General features: G+C 37.9%; 1 protein-coding gene across 3 annotated transcripts in view; it reads left to right on the forward strand.

Annotated features, from left to right (window-relative positions):
* rfx1a (regulatory factor X, 1a (influences HLA class II expression)) overlaps nt 1-19,774 on the forward strand; it is a 145,232-nt gene that overhangs the window by 86,269 nt on the left and 39,189 nt on the right. The window contains exons 5-10 of one of the 3 annotated variants that reach the window (XM_072564169.1): nt 6,706-6,809; nt 8,469-8,736; nt 10,619-10,800; nt 13,325-13,444; nt 15,182-15,321; nt 16,306-16,424. In XM_072564169.1, coding sequence (XP_072420270.1) covers nt 6,706-6,809; nt 8,469-8,736; nt 10,619-10,800; nt 13,325-13,444; nt 15,182-15,321; nt 16,306-16,424 — 933 coding nt within the window. The remainder of the gene's footprint in view (nt 1-6,705; nt 6,810-8,468; nt 8,737-10,618; nt 10,801-13,324; nt 13,445-15,181; nt 15,322-16,305; nt 16,425-19,774) is intronic. The other 2 variants (XM_072564170.1, XM_072564171.1) reach the window with 2 other exon arrangements.

Below are 19,774 nucleotides of genomic sequence, written 5' to 3' on the forward strand. Positions count from 1 at the left end.
TATCCCAGTTCTAGTCACTCCAACTTTGGTGGCTTTTCCCTTAGCTGCTGGAATTCTTTCCCTAAAACACTCCATCTCTTTTGCTCTGAATTTGAGCTTGTGCTTAAAGCCACTTGGATCAATCTTTCAGTTAACTATCTTAGTATTTCCTTCTGCTGTTTGGTGTCAAGTTTTGTTTAGTGTTGCCACAGTATTCAGCTTTGTTAAAGATGCTGGAGAAGCGTGTGTTGTTATTGAATTATTGGAGCATACTTTCAATGCTTCTAGTTGGCATTAACACTGCTTTGTGAATTAATATGTAACTTAACTAAATAATATGGAGAATGCAGTGTTAAGGAAGCCTGCATTATGTCTTGGTAACATCTTTCAAACTTTTACATATACTTCAGGATGCCCAGTGAGTGTAGAAAAATGCCGTATCTCAGTAAAAGCTTTATTAAAAAGTCAGTGTCTCAATAATTTTACTTGTTTCGTGATTACCTATTAATGTGAATCTATTGCATTCAAAAGATGAGGTATGCCATGCTCATGGTAGATAATTTTAAATTTCATCATTAATACAGGATACAAATCTGAATTTAACCAGATAGGGTTACATTTCTTGTAAAATTAGAAAAATGCATATTTTTATTGCAAGCATTGATTTTGTTTGAAACTTTAATCTGGAGTGAGCAAAAACAAGCCAAAATTATTGGAGGTAGGCCATATTCCACTTAAGTAGTTTTCTGAAATTTATTCTAATCAGCCAATTCTAACTTGTCTTAATAGTCTCAGGATTTGTTTGGCTTGAAACGAGCAGTTTATCTAAGGTTAAAATGACTTGCAATGATATGTTCTTTCATTTATCAGAATTAAATAAAACAAGTGTTTATATATAAACAATCTGTGGAGTCATAAGTATCGATAAATTAACTTAATTAAGTATGTCATCTCCTAGTATCTGATTTGCTTTTCACCAGAACAATAACTTATATTGAAAATTATTTACATATTCACTTTTTAACCTACTTAGGTTTGTTCTCTAATAGTTCTCTAGCGTCTTGCTGTTTCTGACTGAATGCTTCCTATTGGGATGAAAAATCTTAAATTTGGAAAAACAATCAAATTAAAGAGTTGATTGTCTTTTATAGGCAAACAATTCAATTCCATTTGCTTCCATTTTTTAGAAACCAGATAGTGGATGTCTTTATAACCTAGATAGATAAGTTAGCATTATAAAATGTGTATATCAAGTTGTTTCACAAATTCTTTTAGAGTATATTGTGAATTTTGTGTACAAGATGAGGGATGACCATGCTGGGGAATGGAATTGTTTTTGTATCCAGAATTGTCAGTTTACATTTGGCACAGATTCCATGCCTTCCCCCTTTCACCAGTCAGCCTCCCTGCACCAGTTTACTTTTTGTATTTCCCACATCTGCTTCATGACTAAATTGATTTCCCCACTTAAATTAAGAATAATCTTGTACCTTAGGTCTGGATCCCTTAGGAATTGGATTGCGGTATGCCAAAGTTAATGTTTCAGACTTAGAAACCATTAGAAAAATCTTTCAAATTGGTTGTATTTGGTCCAGTTCTGTTAGCATGTTCATCCACCTTTTGCTGTTATAACTTTATTTTGGTAGAGTATATTGATCTAGTAAGAATTATTTGCTTATATTGTACACTAGAGCACGGAGAATGAGATTTCCAGTTTGATAGAGAAAGATCAGAAGCTGCAGGTAGTTGCCGATTCTCCCAACTCAAAGAACAATATTCATGAAGAACATCAGTTAGGAAACTCCCAAGCATTGAGTCCAGAACACAAAGTACACGTCTTGCACATGATGCCCTCAACCTCCGCACCAAGAGTCGAAGTGATTCGATTTACTCCCCAGCATCTTCCCAGCACAGAGCAGAAAGTGATTATTGAGCAGGTTCCATTTTTCTCCATGTTACCAGCCAGCCCTGAGCAACGAGTCAAGGTCCAGCGAGTCCCTCAGGCACTAGTTTTTGGAACAGGACCAACTGCTCTTAAAGTAGGTCAAATAAGAAATAATAATAAGGATAAACAGAAGGCTGAGTTGTTCAAGTTCCTTAAAGATGTTTACTGTTGAAAGTTGTGCTAATTTTGTTTGTCTTTAATGTACAGTATTGTATGTTAGTGATATGCATTGTTATTTTCATTGAGATAATTAATATTCCTACAATACATTTTTATATATATATTTATTTATATATATACAGGAATAAGTAGCATTGGTTTTAAAACTTTACTACACAAATAACCCCTGAAAGCACTTGCATGTTGTTCAGGTTCCCTGCCCACAAGTTTTCAAAAACTGACTGCAACCCAAAGGAAAAACTACTGTCTTAGTTTTTCTTAAAAGGAAATAAGTAACGTGTTAGCCAATAAATTCTTCATTTTATATGGAAGTGCACCGTATGTCTAGCCACAGATAGAACAAGATCTGATGGCCTAATGGAAACTAAGGCTTTATTGATCCACATGTGAAAGTGTCTAGTGCACAATTTATAGATACTTGTTATTTAAGGATCTTCCTTCATCCAATGAATTCCTGAAAAATTACTGCAGTTTAGAAAGTATATATTCAAATGGGTAAAACCTGATTCTGAAATGGTGAGTGGACAATCCATCTTGCCCTCCTCCAGAGGTACCCAGCACCACAGAGGTCTGACTTCGTCCATTTCAATTCATTCCATATAACAAGAAATGGCTGAAGACCTTGGATATTGTAAAGGCTATGGCCCCTAAGAACATTATGAAAATTTGGGCTGCTGAACTTGCCACATGCCTAGTCAGGTTGTGCAGAATAGTTACAACTTTGACATCTATCCAACAATGTAGAAAATTGCCAACAAAAATCAGAACAAATCCAACCTGGCCAATTACTGTCCTGATTGATTACTCTCAAATATTGTCACACGGGAAACTGATAGAAAGGTAAAAGCTCATGGGATCCAGGTTCACTTGGCAAGTTGGATGGATCCAGAATTGGTTTATGCCAGGAGACAGATGTTGGTGGTAGGCAGCTTTTTGTGTGACTGGAGCCCAATATGCACTGGCGTATCACAGCGATCAGTGCTGGATTCTTTATTGTTTCTGATATTCATAAGTTATGCAGATGATAATGTGAGATGGATAATAAGTAAGTTTGCAGATAATACAAAGATTAGCTGGGTGGTTGACAATGAGGAGGAAGATTAATGATGGATATAAACAGATTTTTAAAAATTTATTCATGGGATGAGGGTGTTGCTGACTAGACAGCATTTATAGTCCATCCCTAATTATCCAGAGGGCAGTTAGGAGTCAACCAAATTTCTATAGGTACAGAGTCACATGTAAGCCAGACCAGGTAAAGATGGCAGTTTCCTTTCCTAAGTAAGTATTAGGGATATTAGTGAACCAGACAGTTTTTCTAACAATCAATTCATGGCCATCACTAGATTCTTAATTCCAGCTATTTTTATTGAATTCAAATTCCACCATCTGCTGTAACAGGATTCAAACCCAATTCCCCAGCGATAATAACATGAGGCCATTACCTGCCCTGGTCAGATGGGCAGATCAGAGGCAGATGGAATTTAACCCTGTTAATGTGAGCTGATGCTCCTTGCTGTTTGTGGTATATATAAGCAATTTATACTTGAATGTAGGCAGATTGATCTGTCAGTTTAAGGATGATGGAAAAATTGGTGAGGTGATAAATAGTGAGGATGATGGCCTTAGTTCTCAGGAGGAGAAAGACCATCTGATCAGTGGCAAATGAATTTCAATCTAGATGAGTGCAAGATGATGTACTTGGGCAGGACAAACAAAGCAAAGGAACATGTGATGAATGGTAGGACCCTGGGGAGCACCAAGGATCAGAGGGACCTTGGTGTGAAATTCACAGGTCCCTTAAGGTAGCAGGACTGGTAGATAAAGTGGTTAAAAAGGCATATGGGATATTTGTCTTTATTAGTTGAGGTATAGCGTCTACAACCTGGAAGTTTATGCTGCAACTGTGTAAAATTATGATTAGGCCACAGCTAGAGTATTCTATGCAGTTCTGGAATCCACGTTATAGGGGATGGATGTGATAGCACTGGAGAGGGTGCAGAGGAAATTTACCAGATTTACCCCTCGAGCCTGCACCACCATTCAGTAGAATGATTACTGACCTGACATTCCTCACATTCACTTTCCTCCTTATCTCAGTCATAAATTGGCACCTCATTATTCTGAGAATACCCCCTGGTCCTAGAGTCCCATGAGGGTAACATCATCTCAGCATTTACTCTGTTAAGTATCTTAAGAATCCTATATATTTCAATTAGATTTCCTCTCATTCTTCCTAACTCCAGTGAATAGAATCTAAAACTATTTAGCCTTTGCTGATATAACAATTCCTTCATTCCAGGATCATCCTAGCAAAACTTCTCTGAACTGCCTCCAATGAAATAATACCAGTGTTAGGGTTAGTACAGTTGCAGTAAGACTTCCCTACTTTTATAGTCTAAGCTGCTTGTAGTTTATTTGACCTTCCTGATTACCTGCTGCCCCTATGTGCTAGCGTACTGTATTTTATGCACAAGCACCCCCAAGTCCCTTTGTGTTCCAGCTTTCTGCAGGTTTTCCCTTCCAAAATGAACAACTTCACATTTTTACACATTATACTGTACTCCACTTGCCAACTTCTTGCTACTTAGTCAACACATTGATATCGCTCTGTAAATTGTATCTCCCTTACAACTTGCCAATTCATCTATTTTTGTGCCATCTGCAAATTTGCCTATAGGCGCATTCACTTCCCTCTTCCAAGTCATTCATTTATGCTGTAAGCAGTTATAGTCCCAGGTCTGATCCCTGTGGAACCCAGCTAAAAAGAAGTTGCCACTCTGAAAAAGAAGCCCTTCTCCCCATTCACTGTTTTCTGCCTATTAACTAATTATCTATAAACACTGATATTCTACCTCCATGATATACTACATGATGGGCTCTTTTCCTATGACTTAATCTTTTGTGAGGTACCCTGCCTTCTGAAAGCCCTAATGCATCACACCTACCCGTTGCCCTCTATCTAATCTGTTTGAGACTTCTTCAAAAACTTATAATAAATTAATCAGACACGATTTCCTTTTCATGAAATCATGCTGACTCTGCTTGATTAGATTATGGACAGTACTTCGGCTTGGTCTGACAAGTAAGATTCAGGCTGCCCAAATGCCAGGCAATAACTATCTCCAACCATCACCCTTAACATTCAAGGACATAACTATCACTGAATTTCCGATTATCAACATCCTGGAGGTCTCCATTGAATAAAAATTGAAGTGGAGCAGGAATATAAATGCTGTGGCCATAAGGGCATATTAGCAGCTGGGTATTCTATGGTAAGTAATTTACCATCTGACTCCCAAAGCATGTCTCCAGTCTACAAGGCATAACTTAGGAGTGTGATGGAATATTGTCCACTTGCCTGGATGAGTTCATCTTCAGCTGCACTCAACAAAAAAATGTCAGCACCATCCAGGTCAAAGCCACCCACTTGGTTGAAGCCCTGCCTAACACTTTCAACATTCACTCCCTCCACCATCAACCCACAGTAGTGAATGTATAGTGTATCATCTGTAAGATGCACTGCAACAACTCACCCATAGATAGCACCATACAAATCTGCGATCTCTACCCCATAAGAACAAGGGTAGCAGGTATATGGGAACACTACAACCTATAATTCTCCCTTGAAAGCCAGACCCTGACTAACAACTGTAATACTGTTCCTTCACAGTCACTGGTTCAAACTTCTGGAACTCCCTCCCTCCCTAATAACACAGTGGGTATAGATACACCACATGAACTGTCGTGTTTCAACAGGGAGCTCACCACCAATTTCTTGAGGGCAATTAAGGCAGCAAACTAAATTAATTTTTTAAAATCTCACATTTTTTAATGAATCAATTTATTATAACCACCCTATCTGAATTTTTAAAAAACATTTCATGTTAATAAACTGGAATTGTTCATGTGTCATCATGTAGGTGGAAAATCATGGCTTAACTTTTGATATTCATTTAAGTTGAGCTCCAAAGTTCGTATCTCAGCATAAAGTTGCATTATTACAATTTTTAATATTTTAAAATAGCATGTTAATGCTAAACTCACAATGGATTGAGTTTTTGAAGTATTCTAATCCTAGTGATGCTGCTGGTACTGATGAGCTGTTATCCTTTGGCATCTCAGGGACAGTATACTTGCCCCATACTGGACTTTCCGTGGTAAAATTCCACTCACAATAACCTGGAGGCCCAAGTGCCTGACCAGGATTTAATCCTGTCAGTCCCGCCAGAATGGTTATGGCAGGGTTGCCACCATGTACAGTGGCTGCTGAATAGTGATCATAAAAGGAAATGAAAGCTCATCCTAATTTGCATGACCCAATGCTGGCACCATTTACATTTTAACACACTGATTTATGGAAGCAGTATTGCTATAATGGTATTTAATGCCTTGCGAGCTTCAAATAATAATATCAAACATTTCAAATGGTTTCTCCCCCCCCCAGCACTATGATACACAGAGGTTAAGAAGTTAGGGCCATTATTAAGGAAGATAGTCTAGCAGTTTTGGTTCAAGACAAATGTTTTGATATCTTGGTTTGTTAGTTAATAAATAGTACCTCCTGATTAACCTTTCCTTCCTGATGACCTCCATATTAGGTTCAGCAGTTACAACAGGTCCCAGTGCAGCCGGTTCAGCATGTCTACTCGAATCAAGTGCAGTATGTAGAAGGGGGTGATGCCAGCTATACGGGAAGCACAATGTGAGTAGAAAGAAAGCATTGTAAGAATACTTCAAGAACTGGTCAAGGAATATGCAAGTTAATGGAATCTGTGTTATTTTTAAGGGTACAACTTCATATAATTACAATGTCAAGAAAACAGCATAGAACCTGAGGGCCACTAATGGATAATTCTTAATTCATGCGAGTGAATATAATGTGGGTCATTATCCTATCACAGAACATAAACTGCATATTACAACAGTGGCATCATCACAGCATGGTAAAATTTCTTGAAGGGAAAGTAAAGAGACATCATCTTAGAAAAGAAAGAAAAATGTCACCCAAGATGACCAATATTAAGAGCCAGTTATCCCTCAAAAATACATTTCTGTGTGCTAGAGGTGAAAAGTTCAGGGTTTGAACAGTCAAAAAATAAACTTCTGTGGTTATAAATTGCATGCTCATAAAAAGCCATTTAACTTTCATGAGTGAAGACAAACCACAAATGAGATGGTGGGTGCTGATTTCAATAAGTGTGGTTATAGTTTATAGCAAGCAGAATTAGTTATTTTTAAAATAACTTATTTTGAAATTCATTCCTATTGATGAACTAAAATAATTAGTTTTGACCATTTTGTGATCATCTAATTCTGGCCAATTGCACATTCCCAGGTTTAGTTGCGTCAACATTATTTGCTGTGCTTTCAGTTGTTTGGAACTTCAACTGTGAAATTCCCTCCCTGGATCTATCCCCCTTTCTACATTTCCACCTGGAAGATGCTTCTTAAAATTTCCCTCTTACACCAAGCTTGAATCATGTGGCCTATTATCTATTGCTGTGTCTTGATGTTGATAATTTTTAAATTGGTATGCTTGCTTAGAAGCTTGGGACATTGTTATATAAGAGTACTGTACGAATTCAGGTCATTGTTGTGAGATACTTGTGCATTTCTAAGTGTTTAATCTGAATGTCTGTTTTAAAGATTGATTTTCACACTTATAGGCTCCTATATTTGCAGCTAAAACATCACAAATATTAATAGTAAATTTACATTACAATAAATGTTCTGACCAATACAGCAAGCTCTCTTTTAAGCAAGTTTTAAAATCAATATTTACATTGATCACTGAAACAAAAGCTGAATTGCAACCATCTGTCTCAGGATTTCAAATTGTAGCAAGTGTATAAGAATCATTACTGACCTGTATAGTATTTAAACTTATGAAATTATCAAGTTATATTTGTTTTTAAAAGACATTTTCTGTTCTTCCTCATTTTTATTACTACTTGCTTCTAAAATAGTTTATGTGGTGAATTACTCAGGATATCACTCAGGACATTCAAAACTTTCCATATTCAAAAGTTCTATGAAATGTTATAGTAAATGGTGTAACTGAGCATGTTTTGAAACTGCAACGACAATTCATGTACCTGATGCCTGCATTTTTATATTTTCTTTACCATAGTAAGTGCCTACTGTGTTTTAGAGGAAAGTGAAGATCTATGGAGCAAATTTATTAGAAGAACTGCATGCCTACTGGGCAACCAAAATAAGGCATTTAATGTAGAGTCTCTAATATGGTTTGTTTATCTTTTATATTCGCTATTGTTTTGTAATGCTGCACTTCTAAATATAAGTAGGCAACTGTCACTGGAGTCATTTTTGTGGAACCGCTGCCGTATTTTTTTCATTTCAGACGTTCAAATACCTACCCTTATTCAGAAACTCAGCTGTACAACCAGAACACAAGCGGGACTTACTATGAATCTCAGGGGACACCAAACCAGGTTGCCACGCCGGTGACTTCGCAGAACGTGGTCAGTAGTGGAACGGTGCCAATGTATGTCACGGGAGGGCAGATTGTGGCCAACCCAGGAGGAGGGACCTATGTCATCCAGGGAGGTTACATGCTGGGGAGCTCCAGTCAGTCTTACAGTCACACCATGCGTGCCTCTCCAGCCACAGTGAGTCACTGGTCAACTCTTCCAAGTGCTGACTCCCCTGGGGTTTCTGTTTTGTGTTGTTCAATAAGGGTGGTCCATTAGCACAAATGTTAGAACACCTGCCTCCCAACCAGATGGTTAAGGTCTGGATCACAGGATTGCCTGTCACTATAAATTGCATGCCACTTTTGAGACCAAATTTTATCAGTTTTTGCTAGATATGATATTTCTAATTTGGGATGCTCTTTTGAAAAAGCTGAGCTGATAGACTTGCAGAATAGCAAGTGTATTTTCTGTTGTTGTTTCATGGAACAGCATTGAAAACTGTGATATAGAAATCTGCGCACCAGACCATCCTAGTCTCCAGACAGAAGGATGCTATCTATGGGCGAGCAGCACCTTGGATAAAATTGGGAATAAATACAAAGTAAACAAACATAGACCTATTTTTCTTAAGAATTTTCTGATTTGTGTTGGTGTGCATATAATGTGTAGAATAAATATATGCTTGGAATTATGTGTGGCTATATCACAACTGAGAGTTCTCATGATTTTGTGAACAGCAAAAGTTGACCCCTTAATGCTTTATATAGTCATTTGAACCCTCACCGTTATGGCCACTAAGACACTTCTGTACAAGGTAGATACAAGAGCATAATAATTAATTAATGGTTTTCTGCCTATCTTCCATATTAAGTATTGAAATGAGTAATGTTATAAAATATATATGAAATATGGCAAATCTTCTCAGGCAAATGTGAGTTTCAGTGCATTACAAGACTACATTTTCTTTTGTATATTATGCAAGTATTTGTTCATAAGCACAGTGAAGAAACCAGTGGTTTGTAACTGTGATTGTATAATAATATTAAGACCACTTCATATAGGACCTATTTATTAAGTTTGACACCTTGTAGAAACAATGTGAAATTCTGCAAAAGGTAATATTCTAACAGATAATAAATGGGACATTTCAGAACATAGTAACTTAAAACACAGAAAATAAGGCACTAATATTTTTGTGCGTGAAACCTAAATTTGATTCAAAATGAATTGGATTGTTTTATATACCTACTGAACTATTTCAGCTATTAGGTGATCAGGAAGTTTTACCACAATTATTATGCATTTTCGTTATTCTCATTAAATGAAAGAGTGTCACCTCTGTGCTTGTGAGGCTTACTTTAGAGGTAGACATGCACGCACACATTGAGGTATCATTTCTACCTTCAGACAGAGCAATCAGAGAGAGAAAGCGATAGAAGAAAGGCAATGAGTGGAAAGATTTACAGTAAGAGGGTGGGAGGAAGATTGAGACAGAAAGAGTCAGAAAAGTAGGAAATATGGAGGAAATGATTGCAAATCAAACATCAGGAGATAGAATTATGGAGCTTGTACAATGGGGTCAGGTTTTCAATTTTCCCTGCTTGGATATATGAAAGGTGTTGCAAATTAACCTCTTAATGCCAAAATAGCCTAATATCATTTCCACTGAGAACAACTAAAATGGAACAGTTTCTGTTATGGCAACAGACCTGCAATATCATTTTTGTGTATCGGTGACAATTTGAAAATCCACCTCAGTTTAATTTGGTTTTCCACAAGCAATATATCAGCAAGATAATTAGTTATTTAAATTATTTGTGAAATGCTACACTCTGTAAATTAATCTTAAGGAAATATTTTTGAACATGAATAAATGTCTTTTATTTTGCTCCTTTGGTTTTTCAGCCTTTTAGACTGTAAAGTCTCTTTATTGTTGATGTAGCTATTTTCCAATGACACTAAATAAATGTGAAGTCTTGACAAGTTGGAAATTGCTTTAACTTAAGATTACAGTAAAATGTTTCAAAGAAGATGACAAAAGTGAAATAAAACAAACATTTTTCTTGTTCTCGCACAGGTTCAGTGGTTATTAGATAACTATGAAACTGCAGAAGGAGTGAGTTTGCCTCGAAGCACACTTTATTGTCACTACCTGTTACACTGTCAGGAGCAGAAACTGGAGCCTGTAAATGCTGCCTCGTTTGGCAAACTGATAAGATCAGTATTCATGGGACTCCGAACCCGGAGACTTGGCACACGGTTAGCTTTCTTTACCATTTTACAGGAGAGATTGATAATAATTCAGATTTGTTGATTAAAGGGTGTTTCAGAAGTATTTCATTGAAGTTGAAAACTGCATGATCTGATATTGCAAATATTCCAATGCTGAAATGTAAATTATCTTCAGCACTGCTACAGTTCCAAGTTCAACGTTTTAACAAACTGTCTCTTACAACTTCTGGAACGCACATATTTCTATGAGATTGCATTTGTAATAATGTTCGATGCAAATTTGTGATGTATTTCTAACTTCACACTATTTGTGGAATAACATGCTACTGATGGTGGAAATCTGAAATAAAAATTCAAGTTTTGGAAATTCTTAGCTGATCAGGCTGGTGGCATCTGCGGAGAGAGAAAGAAAGTTAATATTTTAGGTCAATGGTCTTTCATCACAACCTGAAAAATGACGAGATTTAACATATTCTGATTTCCGGCATTTGCAGTTCTTTTGGTTTTGATGAGATTTAACAGATTTAAATCAAGTACAAATGCAGAGAGGGAGTGACATAGTTGGGAAAGAGCACAAGAGTAGCTCCCTGATGGGGCAAAAGGCTGGAGAGATTAAATGACCAAAGAAATGATAGGGCAGGGTGAAAGGAAATGGTCATGACACAAGCAAAAAAACAAAAGATGTGTCTAGAAGACAATCAAAAATAAGAATAGTCATGATCCTGAATCACCAGTCACAGCTGCCGTCTGAAAATATGGGTGTAGAAATTATGATCAAGTTGTTGAACTCAGCTTTGAGTCTTGATGGCTGTCTAACCAAAAGATGAACTGGTGTGTTTTTGAGTTTACATTGAGTTTCATTGGCACAGAATAGAAGGCAACAAGCAAAAGGTTGGAAGAAGGGTGGAAAATTTAATGATGGGTGACCAAAGTCACATTGATTAGTGCAACACCTGATGCTGGCAGCTCTCTGATAAAGTTATTCGGCTTCTCAACATCCCCGTTTTAATTTGTATGTTTAACCTACCAGATTATTGCAGCAATATTGATATTTTGTATAAAATTTCAGCTGCTGAGAGAGCAAAACACCGGAAGGGTCTATTGAACTGACACAAATTGCCGATCTGTTCCCTAATAATTTGTATACTTTTTAAAATAACTCATTTGTTCTGAGAATGTTAGAACAACGGAAAATAGGGCTGAAATGAGTTGGGGGTTAGGATGTTTTCATGTTCTTTAATCTTTTCTTTCAAAAATATAACTTTGGCCATGATGTGATAGCACCACACTGTGGATAGAGTACAAAGTTAAAAATCACACAACACCAGGTTATAGTCCAACAGGTTTAATTGGAAGCACACTAGCTTTCGGACTGACGCTCCTTCATCAGGTGATGAAGCATCGCTCCGAAAGCTAGTGTGCTTCCAATTAAACCTGTTGGACTATAACCTGGTGTTGTGTGTTTTTTAACTTTGTACACCCCAGTCCAACACTGGCATCTCCAAATTGTGGACAGAGTAGGTGTACTCAAAGATTGGAATGTCCGAGAGTACAGTCAAAAACAATGGAAAAGAAATTCTGCAGAAGCCATAAAAGGATAAGAATACATCATAACCAGTATCTTATTTTCTGTCAAGTTTTAACAAAAGTTTAATGTCAAACAAGGTTGTGGCATTAAGCCAGATTTATCCAAAAAATGAACAGAAATAGAACTATTTTCTTGTAAGTGCAAATTTTAATAAAAGTCTATATAGTGATAATTAAAATATGATACAAGGAGAAATATATTAGGAAAACAGGCTGCAGAACTGAAAATAGAAGTAAAATAAAATTGTGATTTGCTTACAACCATTTTTAAACTTTATTTCTTGTTTTAGTTGGATTTGCCAAGTTGTTACTGGACTAATTTCTGAGGTGTGCTGAGTCCACCTCAGAACAGTAGTATTGCAGCACTTTTTAAGCTGACTTTAAGTAAATCTTCCATGCTTCAACACAAATATTGGCCACAGGCATTAGTCACTTTTACTTGGAGTGTTTCAAGTTAGCATCAACAGGAAGGGCTTGTTTATTATTTTAAAATTTTTTATATTAATTCATGGGATATTGGCATCAGTACAAGACCAGCATTTAATACACATGCTTGCAAAATGTACCTAAGTAATATTTTAGGCAATTTCAGATGACAGTTAAGTCAACTACATTGCTTTGAACCTAGTGTCACATATAGGCCAAAGCAGATATAGACACCAGGTTTCCTTCCCTGAAGGGCCTGAGGGAACTGAGTTTTTTCTGCAACTCTGGTGGTTTTCTGGTAATGATTATTGATATGAGTATTTTATTCCAGGTTTATTTAATTAATTACACCTGAATCCTCCAGCTGTCGTGGTAAAAATTGAACTAATGTGTCTAGGTCATTAATCAAAGCCTCTGGAACATTAGTCCAGTAACATTACTGTTATATTCCTAAGGTCAGAATGCAAATGTAGGTACTATGACTGCATTTTCTGGTCACCCCAACTACTGTTCTGAAACTATTTTCCTTTATCAATAGGGGAAATTCAAAATATCACTATTATGGACTTCGCATTAAAGCAAACTCACCTTTAATTCGACTGATAGAGGATCAACAACACCTGGCCATAAGGCAACAGCCATTTACACAGAAACAGAGGTGAGTGAACGAGAGAAAGTTCCCATTTATGCTGATGCTGATGATTTGCATCAATTCTGAATCAGATTGGGCAAGTTACAATTTTCAGACAGGCTTTCATATCCAAAATAAAGAATGTGTGTCTTTTTATTGTGGTGTCCATTAGAGCTTTATAAAAATGGATATTATTTCATATTTGTTGAAATAATTTGCATACAACTCTGATATTGATTAATGAGACTTTTCAGCATCCCTTTTTCCTGAGTGAATTAATTAATCCATTAGCTTTCACTATCTTTACTTTGTACATGTTTTAGATGATTGCTTATAATTTGAGTGCAAGTACATTGAGCAATGCTGGTAGTTACCTGCTTAAGAACCAATTGCCTAACCACAGTTTTCCTCCTCAAGGAATCTTACTCCATGATTGTCCCAGTCTAATTAATATATATTTCCTACTTAGCAAGCTAGTTGATGAATCCTCCGTATGAACAGGAGTTAACCAATCAGCACCTTGAATCTGTTCAAATAGATAACTTGTTCTCTATCTAACTCTATTTACCTGTCCTTATTCAATATATCTTGATTCTCTTAATGAACAAAAAAAAAGTGTCAATCAGGTTTGTAAATTATAGTGTGCGTAGCATCAACAGCCATTTTAGGGAGTAGATTTCAGGTTTCTGTTACCTTTGACATGAAGAGTTCTTTCTGATATTCACCTATCCCACCTCCCAAATGGCATAGCTCTGAATTTAAATAGTGCTGTCATTTTATAGATTCCTTAACCATGGAAATACTTTATCTACCTTGAAAGATCAATTTATCAACTGGATTATCAGTCTTCTCAACCCAAAAGAATGCACACTAGGTTTATGCAACCTATCCTCATATTGAATGCTATGATTTTGTAAATTCTGTTGAATTTTTCCTATGCCGCTTTGAAAGTCAATATGCATTTTCTGTGGTTTGGTGTCCAAATAATAATTCAAAAGAGGTCTGACTCAGGTTGTGTATAACATGAATTACAGTCTCCTTGTGACAGAGGCTCACACTCCATTAGCCTTCTTTTGCTACATCTGTGTTCAGCCTTTAGTGATTTGGACTCCTGAACCCTTCTACTCCATTGCAGCCAGTAGTTTCTTGCAATTAAGAAAATATTCTGATTCAACTTTCTAAGATCCAAAGTTGATGTCCTCTTAATTTCCCACATTGGTCCACCTGTTATTGTTTTACCCACTCACTACATCCACATGCCTTTGCAACTTTCTGCTCCCCTCCATACAACTTACTGTGCCTCCCAACTTTGAAATACAACTCTTTACTCCCTCAGCCAAGTCATTTGTATGTGAGGCCTCTTCACAGCTCTTTGAGGAACACCACTTGGAGCATTCTGTTAGTCCTGAAGGTGGAATTCCATTTGTTCCAATTGCCATGATAGTAGCATGTTGGGCATGTGGTGCGGTGCTGTTATAGTTAAAATAATGAACCTGCTAATATATGAGAATTGTATTACAAATAAAGTAGATGGCACAGTGAGTCGTAATCTGGGGTTGTGTCTGTTAATTGTCTTCCAAGTCACTATTGCATCCATATCATGGTTTGGGGGATTACTTCAAATGGAATGTCCCTTTCAGAGCATTAATTATTCCCACATAGCGATTCTGGAATCAAGTGACAACAGTGAAAAGTAGGTTTTATTCTATCATTTTTTTTTTGGAAAATGCTACTTTGACCATTAAGGAATGGACTGTATTTCAGTCCGTTTTCTCCTTCATGCTACAGACTCAAGCCAATCCAGAAGGTGGAGGGGATGACAAATGGTATGGGAGTTGGGCAGCAACAGGGTGGTGGCCTGTCAGATATCAGCGCGCAGGTCCAGCAGTATCAGCAATTCTTGGGTAAGTTATCACTGACCTGATAAATTAGACAGTAGCAAATGCAGATGATATACTTTGCATTATAATTTGAGGTAACCATGGATAGTAAAATATAAATACTGACTTTCTTCTCTCCTCACCTTGTTGAATAAACTGGTAAAATGCATAAAATAAAAAAAGCTTTAAACAGTTTTACTTTCAGTAGCTTTTCTGAATTTTTGTCCGACTGTGAAAACACAATCTTTTATTTCATCATTAAATATACATCTTAACCTTACAGAAACTTTGACCTGGCACATGAATAAATGACTGGACAATCTGAGTGGGTATTTGTTATGACCATACTGAACTTTTGTAAAATGGGTAAATGATTGAAAATATTTTTTTCATGCCTATGAACAGATCTCATTTGTATTCCTGTTGTGAGCATATTTTGAGGTGAAAAATCTAGATGAAGCTGCAATACCAAAAGTAGGTTTACAGACTAATAGTGTGTTGAAACATCATAGATAAAAGATTGAACAATTACTATCTAAGATGCTTTGATGATTATTCTTGATTCTGAATGAAATCTTGTGTTGTCCTAACAAGGCTACCCTTTCTGGTTATCAAGGTATTAAGTAAACATAATTAAATATATGTCACATTATTACAAAGCACAAAAAAAAGCTTTTCAGTATGTTTAGCCTAAAAGACTTCCTGTCAGCAATGTGTTGGTTGCCTTCTCCATGACTGGCACCAAGACTTTTCTGTAGCTGACCAAAAAATATAGCTGATCAACAACTAGTGACAGTTTTCCAGATTTCCTTCGAATTAGTTATTTAATCTGATGGTCTGAGAAAAGCTGCTAAATTTTGTGAGATCACCGACTAACGTAAGCACTCAGCTGACACATTGGCCTGGGCATTGATCAAGCCTACAGTAGATCCATTTTTCAGTGTTTGATACCATTTTTACAAGAATACTAACTTGTGATTGAATTTTCCAATTCATGTTATATTACAGATGCTTCTCGGGCTCTACCAGAATTTGTTGAAATAGACTTGCAGGGAAAAACATTGCCAGATGGTATCACTATGGAACACATCAAGGCTTTCCAGCTACTCTATCGGGAGCACTGTGAGGTATTGTGACACAACCAATTCAAATCATACATATAAAAGCCGAGCATAATAGTTAGAACCTTAAGTTATGAACATGATGTTTTGGACAGGAGTACATCGTTGGTATCTCTAACATGCCCTTCTGTACTGTCATGAGGCGTGGCATTTACACATCAAAGTCAAAAATTTGCTAGCTTTGCTTTAATCACAGGAATGAGCTGAAAATGTGTTGCTGGAAAAGCACAGCAGGTCAGGCAGCATCCAAGGAACAGGAGAATCGACGTTTCAGGCATAAGCCCTTCTTCAGAAATGAGGAAAGTGTGTCCAGCAGGCTAAGATAAAAGGTAGGGAGGAGGGACTTGGGGGAGGGGCGTTGGAAATGCGATAGGTGGAAGGAGGTCAAGGTGAGGGTGATAGGCCAGAGTGGGGTGGGAGTGGAGAGGTCAGGAAGAAGATTGCAGGTTAGGAAGGCGGTGCTGAGTTCGAGGGATTTGACTGAGACAAGGTGGGGGGAGGGGAAATGAGGAAACTGGAGAAGTCTGGCAATGGAAGAGTCCAAGGACCTGCATGTCCTTGGTGGAGTGGGAGGGGGAGTTGAAGTGTTGAGCTACGGGGTGGTTGGGTTGGTTGGTCCGGGTGTCCCAGAGGTGTTCTCTGAAACGTTCCGCAAGTAGGCGGCCTGTCTCCCCAATATCGAGGAGGCCACATCGGGTGCAGCGGATGCAATAGATGATGTGTGTGGAGGTACAGGTGAATTTGTGGCGGATATGGAAGTATCCCTTGGGGCCTTGGAGGGAAGTAAGGGGGGAGGTGTGGGCGCAAGTTTTGCATTTCTTGCGGTTGCAGGGGAAGGTGCCGGGAGTGGAGGTTTAACCACAGGAATCCCAATCTGACCAGTTATCTTCTCTTCATGGTCAGCAAAGTGATGCAAGCTTTCATTTACAGTGCTATAACACCAGTAACTTGCCTACAATGCTAAATGTGGGTTCTGCCAGAAACACTCAGTTACAAGCAATATAATCTGTATTCAAAATGGACAAAGGAATTCCAGAGTCAAGGTGAGATTAACTATCCTAGCCATTGAGGCAGCATTTGATTGAGTGTAGTACCAAGGAACCCAGTAAAATTGAATTCAGTAGGGATCAGGTAAAAATATTCACTAGCTGGAGCCATGTCTAACACAAACGAAGATGGTCACTTCTTTTGGAGTTCCTCAGAGCAGTGCCACGCAGTTTTAATTTTCTTTGAGGGCTATCCTACCATCCACGTTGGCACTAGCAAGGTTAGGAAGGAGACCCTGTTTGGGGAGTATCAAGCACAAGGAAGGAAATTGAAGAACAGGTCCTTGCAGGTCATAATTTCTGGATTACTGCCTGAGCCACATGCTAATTGGCATATGGATAAGAAAATTAGGGAAGTAAGTATGTGGCTAAGAGATTGGTGTGGAAAAGAAGGATTCCATTTCATGGGACATTGGCATCAGTTTTGGAACCGGAGTGATCTGTACCAATGGGACAGTCTCCACCTGAACCGATCTGGAGCCAGTGTTCTCGCAAAAAAGAAAAATAGGGTGGTCACTAGGACTTTAAACGTGAGTTGGGGTGAAGAAAAAGGCAAAGCAACAGGGAGTATGGAGTCAAGTAGAAAGTTAAGCGGCAGGATAGCATGTGTGCAGGGTTTAAGTTCAAGGCAGACAAGAATGAAGCAAAAAGGAATTATAACTTAGGACATATTACTAGGGATGTTGGAAATCATGAGGATAAGAAAATTAGCATTAAGGCGCTTTACCTAAATGCTCATAGTATTCGTAAAAAAGTAGATGAATTAACGGCACAAATCATCAAGAATGATTATGATGTGGTAGGGATCACAGAGATTATGGGGATTCAGGACTGGCAGTTAAACATCCAAGGATTTACAATTTATTGAAAAGACAGGGAGGTGGGCAGAGGGGCGGGGTTGCCTTGTTAGTTAAGAGAGAAATTAAATCTGTGGTAGTGAATGTCATAGGGTCAGATGATGTGGAGTCTGTGTGGGTAGAGTTGAGGAACCACAAAGGCAAATTAAAACCATAATGGGAGTTATGTACAGACCTCCCAATCTAACATATGATGAATGGCTGAAGATTCTGGGATTATATTCATTAGAGTTTAGAAGGTTGAGGGGAGATCTAATAGAAATTTACAAGATAATGCATGGCTTAGAAAGGGTGGATGCTGGGAATTTGTTCCCGTTAGGCAGGGAGACTAGGACCTGTGGGCACAGCCTTAGATTTAGAGGAGGTCAATTTAGAACTGAAATGAGGAGACATTTCTTCAGCCAGAAAGTGGTGGGCCTATGGAGTTCATTGCCATGGAGCTCAATGGAGGCCGGGACGTTAAATATCTTCAAGGCAGAGGTTGATGAATTCTTAATCTCTTAAGGGATTAAGGGCTACGAGGAGAGTGCAGGTGAGTGGAGTTGAAATGCCCATCAGCCATGGTTGAATGGCAGAGTGGGCTCGATGAGCTGAATGGCCTTACTTCCGCTCCTATTTCGTATAGTCTCATGGTCTTATCATAATGTGAGAAATGAACATATTTGTGCACTCCTGTAACATCAGTTCCAGTTGCAATTGCTCAGGTAATAAATTCATTTGTGTACCATGGAGCAAGCCTTGGACAATATTGAGAGTTGGGCTGATATATGGCAGAAATGTTACTAACCACTTAAGTATAGTACATAGAAAAGTATTTCCAACATGAAAGAGTGTAAACGTTCAGTGCTATTACGATATTCTATTTCCCTGACAATCAGTGTAATTGGGGTCTCCGTTTGATCAGACATAATTTTATTGAATCAATTGCATAAATACTCTGGCTACAGGTCCTGGTTAGAAACTGGGCATTCCATGTTGTAGTTCATCTCCTGGCTCCCCAGAAATTTCCACTTTCTTGAAAATGCAAATGAGGTTTGTGATGCAATATTTTCCACTTGTGATGAATGCAATTTCACCAATATTGAGGATTCTCAATTTCGACTGGGAAAGTGTAGTCTGTGTGCTTAGCATTGGTCCACCATATTAAGCATTCACTGCATTTAGTACCAGCACAACACAGGTGCAGTGTACAAAATGCACTGTGGCAAGTCAAATAAATCTTATTCCACAGCATCTTCTATATAGCAGAGCTGGACAGTAAGTTTTGCATTTGAAAAAATGCAAACTTTTCACATTTTAGAGGGGAGATGGAACCTAAGGTAGATTAGGAAAGCTCCTGAAGAGTTTCTTATGTGTCTTAATTGGCTTGATCCTACTTGCCCACCCCATGCTCCTACCTTCATCCATATCACTGATGCTAGGAGTGCAGGCAAGCCTTTCAATTGGATTAAGT

Source organism: Chiloscyllium punctatum, chromosome 46 (genome assembly GCF_047496795.1).
Source record: "Chiloscyllium punctatum isolate Juve2018m chromosome 46, sChiPun1.3, whole genome shotgun sequence".
Classification (NCBI taxonomy): domain Eukaryota; kingdom Metazoa; phylum Chordata; class Chondrichthyes; order Orectolobiformes; family Hemiscylliidae; genus Chiloscyllium; species Chiloscyllium punctatum.